General features: G+C 41.7%; 1 protein-coding gene across 4 annotated transcripts in view; it reads left to right on the plus strand.

The window, feature by feature from the left end:
- Nucleotides 1-13,542, plus strand: part of LLGL2 (LLGL scribble cell polarity complex component 2) — a 78,199-nt gene that overhangs the window by 55,700 nt on the left and 8,957 nt on the right. For all 4 annotated transcript variants that reach the window (XM_060764683.2, XM_067463788.1, XM_067463785.1 and 1 more), the window contains exons 12-21: nucleotides 568-635; nucleotides 3,149-3,302; nucleotides 3,425-3,529; nucleotides 5,182-5,474; nucleotides 6,751-6,889; nucleotides 7,180-7,330; nucleotides 8,946-9,062; nucleotides 10,029-10,195; nucleotides 11,168-11,429; nucleotides 12,393-12,546. In XM_060764683.2, the coding sequence (XP_060620666.2) occupies nucleotides 568-635; nucleotides 3,149-3,302; nucleotides 3,425-3,529; nucleotides 5,182-5,474; nucleotides 6,751-6,889; nucleotides 7,180-7,330; nucleotides 8,946-9,062; nucleotides 10,029-10,195; nucleotides 11,168-11,429; nucleotides 12,393-12,546 (1,610 nt within the window). The remainder of the gene's footprint in view (nucleotides 1-567; nucleotides 636-3,148; nucleotides 3,303-3,424; nucleotides 3,530-5,181; nucleotides 5,475-6,750; nucleotides 6,890-7,179; nucleotides 7,331-8,945; nucleotides 9,063-10,028; nucleotides 10,196-11,167; nucleotides 11,430-12,392; nucleotides 12,547-13,542) is intronic.

The raw sequence follows: 13,542 nt of genomic DNA on the forward strand, positions 1-13,542 counted from the left end.
CAGCCACTATCCCTGTAAATCTACACACCTGTTCTTTTCCAATACTCTGTGAATCTGCATCTTGTAAATCAATTATGGGAATCCCCCAATCATGGGCTGCAGGCCGACCTTAGGCTTGTCTGAGTGCACCCACTGCCCACTTTTACCATTTATGGGGCAAAGGACACTCCACCCCAGCAGTAAATGGATGCACCTGGTGACCTCAGCTTTAGATATCTTGAAATCTAACCAGTTCACAGTAAATCTGTGGATAGGATAGTTTCAGAATGCTCCAACAGTCGGGGCTTTCAAATATCCCGAGCTTTCTGCAGCAGCTGCTGCTTACAGAAAAAAATGTAGGTTAATGGATTCTCTCTGACCTTATATTAAACCTCTGCAAAAAGAAATTGGCTTGTAAAACCTTAAGAAGTGATGTCTAATCTTAATCCAAACAAAGCCTAATCTGTATAAATTTGGTCTCTAATACTTTCTTGCTCTCCAACCCACTCCTCCTGGATCTCCTCATTGCATATGTACTTATAACTTTACATATGGTATGTACTTTAAAAAAACCTTCTGTTTTTCTAGCCATGGCCAATTGATGGAGGTACTAGCAAGGCTCCAGATCCTCCGCAGCGGGATCTGCTGCTTACAGGGTAGGTCCTTCCCTCGTGTTTATTTCTGTGGTGGGTTTGGTTTTGCAGTCTCCTACTAGAATGCCTACTAGAAGGTACTAGCTGTTGAGCAAGGTGGGCAAGAGGGTGCTATTTTGCTTGTGAGTTTCCCATCTTTCATTGGCCACTGTGTGAACAGTGTGTTGGGCTACATGCATGCCTTAGGTATGAATCTATCAGGGCGCTGTTGCATCTACACAGTTTGAATGAATGAATGAATGAATGAGAATGGTAAGTATAGGAATAGAGTCATTGCATGCAGAACAGTAACTCAAACACTGGCACATTGGAGAATACAACAACTTGAAGCTTTATTGATCACCAATTCTTATGAAAATACAGGTTTTTTAAATATATATATATATGTGCCATTGTGCTTAATTTAAAGACATAGCCATGTTTGTCTAGAATACACAAATGGATCTTGTAGCCTCTCTGATACTGATGGAAAAATTGTAACATTAACTTTCGGAGGATGTAGACTCAGCATCCAAAACTTACGTAGTAATTTCTTTCTCTCAATCTCAAAAGGTTCTACAAAATCCCTTTGCATATTGTGCTTATTTTAAAAATAAACTAAAAACTAATTAGGCTGTGGCAGTATTTTTTTTGTTATTTATTGTATTTCTATCCCGCTTTTCTCAACCCTAGGGGGGGCTCAAAGTGGTTTCCAGCATAGTAAATGGCAAAGATTCCATGTCACACAATCATATAAAACAATACAGTACAACTAAAACAATAACATAACTATAAATTTAAACCATTAAAACTATACAAACTGTCAAACAGATCTGTAAAATGTTAAACATTTAGCCATAGCATCAATCCCGTGAATTCCTTAAACTGCTTAAGTATTGCCTTCATTTGTGGAATGCTTGCTTGCATAGAGAGGTTTTCAGCTGTTTTCTGGATGTCAGGAGGGAGTGGGCCAATCTAATCTTGCTGGGGAGGGAATTCCACAGCTGAGGAGCCACCACCGAGAAGGCCCTGTCTCTCATTCCCACCAGTTGCACTTGTGAAGATGGCAGGGCCGAGAGCAGGACCTCCCTGGCGAATCTTAATGCTCTAACTGGCTCATAAAGGGAGATATGTACAGACAGGTAAACTGGACCAGAACCATTTAGGGCTTTATAGGCTAAAGCCAGCACTTTGAATTGTGTTCAGTAGCAAACTGGCAGCCAGTGGAGTTGACACAACAAGGGAGTTGTATGCTCCCTGAGCGCCGCTCCAGTTAGGAACCTGGCTGCCACCCAGTGGACCATTTGAAGCTTCCGAATAGTCTTCAAAGGCAGCCTCACGTAGAGTGGGACGTAACCAGAGCTTGGACCACTGTGGCCAAGTCTGACTTCCCATGGTTCGGGTGCAACTGTCGCACAAGTTCTAATTGTCCAAAAGCTTCCCTGTCCACCTCTGAAACCTGGGGTTCCAGGCTCAGCAATGAGTCCGGGATCACTCCCAAGCTGCAAACCTATGTCTTCAGGGGAAATGTAATCCCATCCAGCAGAGGCTGTAACCCTATGCCCTGTTTGGCCTTACAGCTGACCAGGAGTACCTCTGTCTTGTCTGGATTCAATTTCAATTTGTTCACCCTCATCCAGACCATCACAGCCGCCAAGCACCGGTTCAGTATCACTTTTGTCTTGTAGAAAGTTTTGCTTTGTCATTATTGAAAGCCCATATCGCTGCTTTTTTTTTGTTTGAATATGTTTTTTTTTTTAAATGTTCTTAGCAGGCTAGCAGGGCCTGTGGAGGGTTCCTGCTCAGATTCCTGGTAAGATTCTGCCACATAAAAATGCAGGTGCCCTCCCAGTCATACTAAAAAGGTAATTAATATACAGCAGCTGAGATATGTATCAGTGTTCCTGGAAACCAGGTGTACTGGTATTGTGTGAGTCAGTCAAGTATAAGGGTCTTTCATTAGACTTCAGAAAGCCCAAGGGGACACACAACTTAATATATGAAATGTTAGTTGGTGTTGTAAGCAGCAGTGAAGTCCGGGGAAAAAGTCATGATACTGATCTCGCCAAACAAAAGTTGTGTGACATTTCAGAAGCAATTGCACTAATGTCTTGGTCATTTTCTCCATTTGGTTACTATCATTCATTTGAAGGCAGTTTTTTTTTTTAAAAAAAGACTGCTATCTAAGAGCCACAGTACAAAAAATAAGTATGTATGAATGGAAGAAAAGGAAAAAGAGAAAAGAAAGTTAAACAAATTCAGGTATTAAATGTTTAATTCAGTTGGACACAGAGCAAGTGGGTGGTCACTACAAAAGACTGCTGTTAGAATGCAGGGAGCAAAATGATATTTGTTTCCTGGTGAACTGGGCCTTGTTTTCTTATCTCTTCCTTCCCTTAGGCTCCTGATTACGGTATGACCTCCCCACATGAACATACTGATGATGCATTGCACACACGCTTTTTATTCAAATTATGTTTGTTCTGATTATTACCGTCTCAGATATTCATGGCCCATCTTTGTTTCCTTTCCCCCAGGCATGAGGATGGCACTGTCAGGTTCTGGAATGCCTCTGGTGTTTGTCTGAACCTGCTGTATAAGCTGAGCACTGTGAAGGTGTTCCTAACAGATGCAGATCCCAATGACAATATGAACCAGCTGGGAGAGGATGAATGGCCGCCGTTGCGTAAGGTGAGGTGCCCAGAGCTCAGCTTAAACCTTCTGAATCCAAGATGTAGGATTTTCTGGCAAAACATTTCATGTGTTGCTTTGTGTTTATGTGGTCTCTGTTTCTTGCCTCCCTGCCTTGCTAGGTTGGTTCCTTTGACCCATACAGCGATGATCCCAGACTTGGCATTCAGAAGATCTTCCTGTGCAAATACAGTGGCTACTTGGCTGTAGCAGGAACGGCAGGGCAGGTAATGAAATTCATGAAAAAGATCCTGGTGGGCAGTTGCAAACACTTTGTCCAGCAGCAAACTTAGTCATCCCCTCCCCCAGAAATTGTGTCTTTAAATGGCTGTGCGTGCACAGAAGCTTGGATCTGATAATGCTGCATACTCTGAGCTGGAATATCTTTCCGTAATCCTCACAGTTGGAGGGGTTGTGGGAGGTGGAAGCACTCTAAATGCTCAGATGACTGCTGTGTGCTCTTTGTGCTGGCCCCTAGCTTAAAACCATGGTCAGAGTCAGTGTTCTTGAAAGGCCATGTTCAGTCCCTACTTAGCATACTGATGTAGGTGCAGCTGCTCTCTTGTTCAAGCTGTCTTTTAGTATCTTTGCTCTCTACTATCTTATACTGGGGTTTTTTAGTGGGGGAGTATGACATTTTGAAAAATATTGTATAAAATGTCCTTCAAGCAATGTTAGCTCGTGGTATAAGGGGATTCTGAGAAATCTCTTGAGTAGCTTCGGGAATTTAGCTGCTTTCTTTCCACATTGCTGTATTCATAATGCAAGAGAAACAATAAGAATCCTTGCTGTTGCCATACTGACGCAATATGGGTTAGCTTTTTTTTCATGGAAGGCTTGTTGACTGCCATTTATAGTGCACCAGCAAATCCTATCACGATACTGATATGCTGTTCCTTTGTTGATCATGGAGGAACAGTGCATAGACATGGCTGAATATAACATGCTTCACAGATGTTGTGCAGCATCAGACAGGGGAAACCAGTAGTAATGACAGGAACATATTTGTTTTCCATTGTGCGGCATGGATTTGGATTCCTTCCAAAGGTATATTAGTTCAGCTTCTTGTAGAGCTTTGCCCATTGGGTTTTAACTAATATATCTGCTCCTTCTCTTTTTAACTCCTCTCCCAATATGGTTCTGTGTACTTTATATGCCTTTGCATGTAAACTGATTTTCAACAGCTACTTTTGCTCAAAAAATACTCTTTGGAGGAGAGCCTCACTAGATGTGTGGGAGCCACACTGTTGCTTTCTAAAAATTCCTATACACATCCAGAATTCATAGGCAGTAGCCTAAATGTCTTCTCATTGGTAGGCCAAACTAGTTGTGTTTCCTTGCTCATCCCCCTCCTAACAAGAAATCATGTCAAAACCCAAGAATGGTTTCTATAGAAGGGGGAACCCTTCTATAGAAACCATTCTTAGTGGGAGGCTGCAGGGGACCATTTACCAGTGTCAGATCCACAGGCAACTGCTTGGTAGGCTGGCCATCCGTAACATCCTGCCAGGTAATGTTTGGAATCTGGCCAAATATTCTTATCAGATTTGAAATAAGTGATAACTTCTCCTTGCTTTTGCATTGATTAACTCCCTGCCAGATTTGTTCCCATAACATGAATTTTATGAGGACACCTGCCAGTGCTGTTTTATGGGGATATGATTTTTATTTATTTTACTTTTCATTTCCTAAGATGGGTTTTTAAAAGTTCAGAGTATAAAAGAAGTGAGGGGCTACATTAAAATGCAAAACTCTTTCCCATTGTTTTCATTTCCTGGCACAGAGGAGGTGGTAGTGATGTTGGTTTTGCAAATGCTGAGAGATTTCGTAATTAAGTCCTGGATGAACTTTTGACACTCACTTCCTCTTGCTCTCCCAGGTACTTGTATTGGAGCTAAATGATGAGGAAGCAGATCAGGTGATTGATCGGACAGAAGCAGACCTTCTCCAGGACCAGGAAGGCTATAAATGGAAAGGTCATGAGCGACTGAAGACTAGAGATGGACCTGTTCGATTTGAGCCTGGCTTCCAGCCCTTTGTCTTGGTCCAGTGTCAACCCCCAGCTGTAGTCACATCACTGGCCCTTCACTCAGAGTGGAAACTTGTTGCCTTCGGTACAAGCCATGGCTTTGGACTCTTTGATCATCAGCAGAAGCAGCTAGTCTTTGTCAAGTAAGTTTCTGCCTGTGGGTTTGTTTTTTTAAAAAAAGATCCACAGTTCTCACAAATTAGAGCTCACAAAACACCCCACAATCTTGCACATAGGTTCAAGTGGAGAAAAGTCCTACCAGATTGGTCTGGCACAAAGGTTAAGAGCTCACGTAATGAGCTAGAAGTCCTTTGAATGAAACAAGGGCAAATCGGTATCCTGCCTTAGTCCTATATCTGCAGTAGTGGGCCCTTAGTGTATGGTTGAGCTGGCCACTGAGATAATTGGATCATTTGGGCCACAATTGGAGCCATACAAAGTAAAGATCCTGAAGGCAGTCAAGAAGAATTTGTATTGAAATCAGATAGATCACTGATCTTACCTGTGGCCAAGAAAACCCAAAAGCTGTATTTGTTGTTTTCTTGTTTTAGGAATGCATTTTCTACCAGTTTTCATAGTGCCCTGCCCTTAAGGAAAGAGCCTGGTCTTCTTTTAACCAGCAAACGAACTTAGGTTGGGTCTACACTATCATATAATGCCCTTTCAGAAAGCAGATTAACTTCACTGTATATGATTATATGAGTCTACACTGTCATATAATCAAATTCAGTGCAGTTAATCTGTATTCTGAGATTGCATAATATGACAATGTAGAACCAGCCTCAGATGCATGTCTGCAGAGTGTGTTTTTGGGAACAGGTCAACCAAATGGATTGGCCTTGGAAATTTATGCTGAGCCCTGAGCATATCTCCTCACTTTTTAGCCACATCCACTTTTGAAGTGATTCTTATCAGAGAAAGGTATATTTTTCCCATGAAAGGGATGGGGTATGGATGTATCTTTCCCTGAAAATACTGATGTTGGACACTACAAAGAGAAGGACCACCATGTTCATGGATACACATCAAGTATATAATTATTTTGGGATTTAGGGACAGAAGGAGTTAACATAAAAAGAAGAAAATAATACCTTCAGCGTATATTTTTACCTACAGAGAAATACTATAATTGATTTAATGTCTAATAGCATTTTCAGATTCTGCCCAAGCATAACATGATCGCATGCTTTAAAATTAGACCCCCGAACAGTGTGGTAGTTTTGGAAACAGTTCTGACTTTCATAAAACTAGCATCACCAGAACAGTGGATTTTAGAACTCAGTCATTTGGGAAAATCTTACATTCCTTTGATACTCAATTCTGTGATACAAAGGGGAGCAGCTCTCCTTTTAGGCTTTGTTTTGCCATTTCTGTTTACTCAGAAACGGAGCTGAATTGATCCTGTTGATTTTATTCTAGGTGCACCCTACATCCCAGTGACCAGTTGGCCTTGGAAGGCCCTCTTTCTAGAGTAAAATCCTTGAAGAAATCCCTCCGTCAGTCCTTCCGACGGATGCGGCGAAGCCGGGTATCAACCAGAAAGCTGCGAACAGCAGAGGTGAGGTGATCAGCTGCTCTGCTTTACTGAATGTGAACTCACTTCTAGATGCCCTGCCTTTTTATTTATTTAGTACACCTAGAGCCTATTTTTTCTTCCATCCTGGAGGAACTCAAGGTGGTATAAGTAAGTAGAGAGCCCAGATAGGCTCCCATTCAAGACCAAAAGCCTTATTTCTTGCCAACTAGTATTCAGTTTAAAAAAGTGATGTAGCTTAATTGTCAGAATGCCATTATTTGTCTGGTTGTGAGATAGAAAAGGTAACTCTTGTGTTTGCTTACTGGGAAAAGGTACAAGAGGGGATCTCCAGACATGACCATGATGCGCTGCAGGAGATAGAACTGGCTCCCGTTCAGCGGAAGATTGAAGCACGGTCAGCCGAGGACTCCTTCACTGGCTTTGTGCGCACCTTATACTTCGCTGACACCTTCTTGAGAGACAGTAAGTAAAGTAGGCTTCTTTCTTCTTCTTTTTCCACATGTTCCTGTGTTCCTGTGCTGGGAATGAGGAAAGAATTGATCAACTATTTGCTTCTGTTACCTCCTGCACATAACCCTGGCCTTTCTGACTCATTCCAGACAATTTGGGTTGATCACTCTCAACTGCTATCTCTTAATCTGAAAGGATCTAGTTCCAGTTATCTAGAACAAATTTGAATCTATATCCTACACACACACATACGTACGTGCATTCACAAACCAAATTTTAAAGCAGAATGGAGTGGGGGGAAAGTATTTAGTCAGATACCAATTGTACAAGTTCTCCCGCTTAAAAAGATGAGAGAAACCTGTAATTGACATCATAGGTAGACCTCAACTATGAGAGACAACATGAGTAAACACATCCAGAAAATCACTATATCCTTCTTAAAATAAGGTACCCAGAAATGAATATATTAGTCGAAATGTGAAATACTACATAGAATATAGTGGGATTTCAGCTTCCCTCTATTTAGAAACTATTGTATTTCACTGTATAATGCCACATTTCCTGCTAAAAAGGATGTGTGTGGCTATTACTCAGTGGCGACTATTATGCGGTGGAATTGTTTTGCAGCTATGGAGCTTTCCTTGACTGCTAGCTTAGGAAAGCCCCATAGCTGCAAAAGGTGCATCTATGGTAAGCCCCATAGGTCCAAGGGGCAGGTGTGCAGATGGGTGGGTGTGACGATTATGCGAGAAACATTAAAAATCGCAGGACCAGTACTCCAAAAATGGGAGTGCAACATATATGGTGGCAACTATTATGCAGTGCTTCTTTAAATGGAGACTAAAATAGCATTTGTTTTCTTTCTTGCAAAAGGGGGAAAACTGAATATCATAACCCACTCACTCACCCACCCCTCAAGCCCACATAACTACAGGTGCCTATCAATAGCACGAGCCCATTCCTCCCTTTCCCACCTTACTATTGAGATGCCTCTGCCAGATTATAAACCCCTTCCCAGTCCATGGACCTTCTCACCTCACTTTTATTCTTCCCAGTTCCCTCTTCTCAATCTCCTATCCTTCCAACAATAGATCTCATTGGGCTGAAAATTGGTTTAAAATCTGCCTGGCTCTCTACATTTGTTTTAGAGGTAATCCTTACAGTGGAGATCAGAGCTGTTACCATCATAAGCTTCCTGTAGGCTTCCCATAGGTTTCTGGTTGACTACAGCAGTGAACCAGAAGCTGGATTATCTAAGATTTCCCCAGATTCTGTGAGTTTATACTTACATATAAAGTTGTATCAAGGTGCATTAATTTCCATTCCTCTCGATTTCCCCCCCCCCCCCCCCATTTTTTTTTCATATTGACTGTTTCCATATTTTTACTGTTTCCACTATCATGAGGACTCTAAGGGCATGGGTCTTCTTTATTACTTTGCCTGTAACAGATATGCAGATTTCAGGAACAACTGGTATTAATCTGATAACGTGTATTGGTCTAATCATGGCCATGATGACTTAATATGCACAAATAGTTGAAACCATGTTAATCCAACATGGACATCTTGCTTTGTATCACTGGCTGTATAAGAGGCTTCTGTTCACAAGTGTTTGCCTTTCTTCCAGGTTCCCGGCACTCTCCATCCTTATGGGCAGGTACAAATGGGGGTACAGTATATGCCTTCTGTCTGCGCGTTCCTCCAGCCGAGAGAAGAATGGATGAGCCAGTCAGAGCAGAGCAGGGTCAGTGAACAGTAAAAATAAATAGTTATTGTCATGTTCTTACACACTGTCCCTTATGTATGGCAGTGTTATCATAAGGTTTCCTTGGCAATATCTGTTCAGAGGGGGTTTGCTGTTGACTTCCTTTGAGGTTGAGAGAATGTGACTTGCCCATGGTCATCCAGAGGGCTTCCATCACTGATGGGAAAATTACATCCAATCCAGTGTTGAAACCATTGATATCACACTAGTTTTTCTACAAATGAACATTGAAGTAGGTGAATGGCAACTCCTATACTTACATTTGAAATGCCACAGTGGTAATTAAAGAATCCCAATCTCCAGCAAAGGGTCCATCCATCCATATTAACAGCAGATGGACTCCCTTGCTGTGTAGGTGTGGCCTATGTATTGAATGGTACCATGTGGCAAAAGCATTGCCCATATTATGCAAGATCCAAGCCAAAAGCCACTGGCTACAGTAATGTATCTGCACACAATTTATTTCTTTTAGTATGGATTTAAATCCCTGATTTTGCTTGGACCGATACCTGACAGTGGAGGAAATAGGTAGGCCATACACATTTACTTGATAGTGATAAGCTTGTGAATCTGGGCACATACTTTGAATTCATTTTAACCCTTCTACTTTCTGGAATGGCCCTTCAGTTATCTTACCATTCATGATTAAACTAGTCAAGAATGTCTCACCGGTCACAAAAATCTGGAAAATTCCCCCAGGATAAAATAGGTTTGAAGAATTAATGGGGATCATATTGGCTGAGTAAAATGTGGTCCTCCAGATGCTGATTGGCTACAACATGCTACAGAGTTTTGAGCAAAAGGCAACAATTATGTTCTATCCAGAAATCCACTAGAGAAAGAGGTTGTGCCTTGAAAAGCAGCAAATTTAGTTAATATATCTCTGGAATCAGTCTCTCACTTTGTTTCTGTGAGATTCATGCCTGACTCTTCCTCTCTCCCCAGCCAAAGAGATCCAGCTCATGCACCGAGCTCCTGTGGTCGGCATTGTCGTTCTGGATGGCCAGAGCATACCACTTCCAGAGCCTCTGGAAGTAGCGCATGATCTTTCCAAGAGCCCCAACATGCAAGGTAGCCATCAGCTTCTCGTGGTGTCTGAGGAGCAACTTAAGGTAACCATACTGACTATTTATGTGCACTGTGTGTGTGCACACCTTCCCTTTGGAATACAGCACAGACTTTTGTGGAGGTCATTTTCCTTCTCAAATGTTCCCTTCCTGAACTTGCTTATATTTTGGATTGTAACTCCCCAAATTGCATGCTGACAAGGATTTTGCAAGTTGTAGTCTGAAGAAATAACTGTCCCAAACTCAAAAGCAGCTAGGAATGTTCTTCATGCACCCAGAGATTTCCTGCCACATTCTCTCTCTTCCCTACGTTCAAAGGTTTATATGTTTATATGTTTATATATTTATATGTTTACTTGGCTTTATGTTTGTCCATACATACATTCAAACTGTGGGAGGGTTGTCTAACATGCTTCCCTAGAAAGAGACAGTCAGGTTAAGAAGGAAATATCAGAATTCTGACTACAAACCAGTCCTTTGATTTTGTGTATGGCAGTGTAGGTTTTAGTAGGCAGCAGAGGTCTGAGATAGCTTATCCTATCCACGAGCAAAAGCTTTATTTCTTGCAGGTTGTAGAATCATGTCATCTTGTATATCACAATCAAACACAGCAAAGGTTTAATGTATTGTCGAAGGCTTTCACAGCCGGAATCACTGGGGTGTTATGTGGTTTCCAAGCTGTATGGCCATGTTTAAGCAGCATTTTCTCCTGACTTTTTACCTGCATCTGTGGCTGGCATCCTCTGAAGATGCCAGTCACAGATGTTGGCAAAATGTCAGGAGCAAATGCTGCTACAACAAGACCATACAGTCTGGAAACCACACAACACCACAGTAAATTGACTACTTGCTCACTGCTTTAGGAAATCCAGGATTGTTAATATTGCCAAAGACAGGACGAGGCTGTAACATTTAGTTGCAATCAGACTAAACATGCTCTCTATCAGTACAGATCATTCAGAATTGGGAGACTTCTGTATAAAGGAAGAGTAACATGTGGCTTGTTTGCACTGGCAGGTTTTCACATTGCCTAAGGTCAGCTCCAAACTGAAGCTCAAACTGACAGCCCTGGAAGGTTGCCGAGTGCGGAAGGTGTCAGTTGCCAACTTTGCCAGCTGTAAGACTGAATACAGTGAAAATGCTCTGGCTGTTCTAACAAACCTGGGAGACATCCAGATTATCTCCCTGCCTTCCCTCAAAATCCAAGTGCGCTACCCCTGCATCCGTAAAGAAGATGTGAGCGGCATTGCTTCCTGTGTGTTCACAAGATATGGGCAAGGTAACAAGATGGCCACCCTGGACTTGCCCAGCTCAACTTCATTACATTTTAGGAACTTTTTAATCTCTTGCCTAACAATTTGTACTTTCTATGTAGGGGGACGGGAGGGATTTCTTCTATGTAGAATACTTAGAAAGTGGATCAAAGAAAATATAGCCAGTCTTACATATTTGCTGGATCTAGGGGCACAGGACCCCCGTGAAAGTGAAAAAGCTGCAAATAAAGAAATTGTATTTTGAGAATAACTTTCTAGGAATGTCTAGGTTTTCCATCATGATTTTATATTCAGTTTTTGCTGAATCACATTGGAGGACTTCGAGATTTCTAGAGAAGTGTTTTCACTATCGGTCTCTAAGTCCTTCAAGATGGTTTGAGGAAGTTGACTATAGAATCACACTGGAGTCCCTAGAGATTTCCAGAGAGATCATTTTAAATCAATTTCATGGATAATCAAATCTTCAAAAGTCAAAATCCCAAATGTGGAGAGAGAACTAGATTTCTTTAAGGGCATTTACACAGAGTCTTCTACCCACCCAGGTAAGTCCAAGGCTTCAAAACAGTTATTTTGAAGAATGTGCCATTTGAGCAAAGTAGGCCTAAATTCAAAGCAAGCTTCCAATGTTGTGAAATTGATTTTTTAAAAAAAATTAAGATCTCTATATGATATCTAAAATTTGTTGGATGACCTAGACATACTTCTCTCGATGCACAAATCCAATCATGTTGTAATGTTTCCTCAAGGAGGCACTCTTGTATTCCTTTAAAAAAGGTAGTCTTTAATTAAGATGTGTCAAAGGAGGAGAAGTCCTGAGGTCTAAGATCAACATCATGAGGAACAATTCAAGGAATGCCTAGCATTTATTGCAAAAGTTGATAAAATATTCCTCAATAATGTACAGTTCCTCCATATCTTTTTTGTGCTGGTACCCTTACAATTTGCATTTTCTTCAACTCTCTTTGCAGGCTTCTACCTCATCTCACCTTCAGAGTTTGAGAGATTTTCCCTTTCCCCAAAATGGTTGGTTGAACCACGATGTCTAATAAGTGCACCTGAAAGCACAGGCAACAGCCGTGTTCACAGCCCATCCGCCGTGGAAAATGCTTCAAGGAAATCCAAGTATGAATGCTTGCAGAGTTTTTATTGACCTTGCTGGTTAGCCATTTTTGTTATGTTTGGAAGGAATGCCATTACAAAAGAGCAATATGCCAATTTGTATTGCTCTTATCTCTTGTAGAATTTGCCACTCACTTACCCACAGGGATATTGCTGCCAGGGTCCTCTTTCCACTGTATAACCACCCAGTGTAGCAATACCTCTGCTCCCCCAACACACACATACACCAATGTGTTAGCAGTGTTTGCCTATCTTCCCCCTTCCATTCATTATCCTTAGCGAAAAGGAGAAGCAAAACCTCAGAAACATTTGGTTTCATCTTGCTAAGATTTCTAGCAAGAGAACTGAGATGGACACGTAAAAAAAGAAAAGAAGTCTTCATATGTTCAAGAAAAGATGGGAACAGACAGTAGCAAGATCTTAGGCCAGGAGAACTTTGCAATTCCATCCAACCCCAGAAGTCATCTTCTAGCTCTCCTGGGATAAAGAAGATTTGCGTCTAGGCCTATATTGCCTCACATTAAAGTTTGGCCTCACCAAGATAGATAGATAGATAGATAGATAGATAGATAGATAGATAGATAGATAGTTTCATTGCATGAGGGAAATTCGCAGGGCATTGATTTACTTTCCTCTCTACATGCAAGGATAATTTTGTTAACCATAACAATAATTCTTTTATTTGAGCTTTCCTCTAAAATTTGAAATGTTATAATTCAGATATACCCCAGTGTCAGGGGCACTTTGGTTGTACTTTTCCTGAATGGCAGGGGGTTGGACCATGTGGTCTCTTCCAACTCAACACTTCAGGTCCAGTCTATCTCCAAGACCGCTTTTCCTGTGAACCAGCACAGGCTTTGAGATCTGCCGGGGAAGCCCTTCTCTTGGTCCCACCTCCATCTCAAGTGGGGATGAGAGAGAGGGCCTACTCAGTGGTGACCCCCCAGCTTTGAAATGCCCTCCTCAACGAGATTAGATTAGCCCCTACTCTCCAAGAGT

This window comes from Anolis sagrei, chromosome 2 (genome assembly GCF_037176765.1).
Source record: "Anolis sagrei isolate rAnoSag1 chromosome 2, rAnoSag1.mat, whole genome shotgun sequence".
Classification (NCBI taxonomy): domain Eukaryota; kingdom Metazoa; phylum Chordata; class Lepidosauria; order Squamata; family Dactyloidae; genus Anolis; species Anolis sagrei.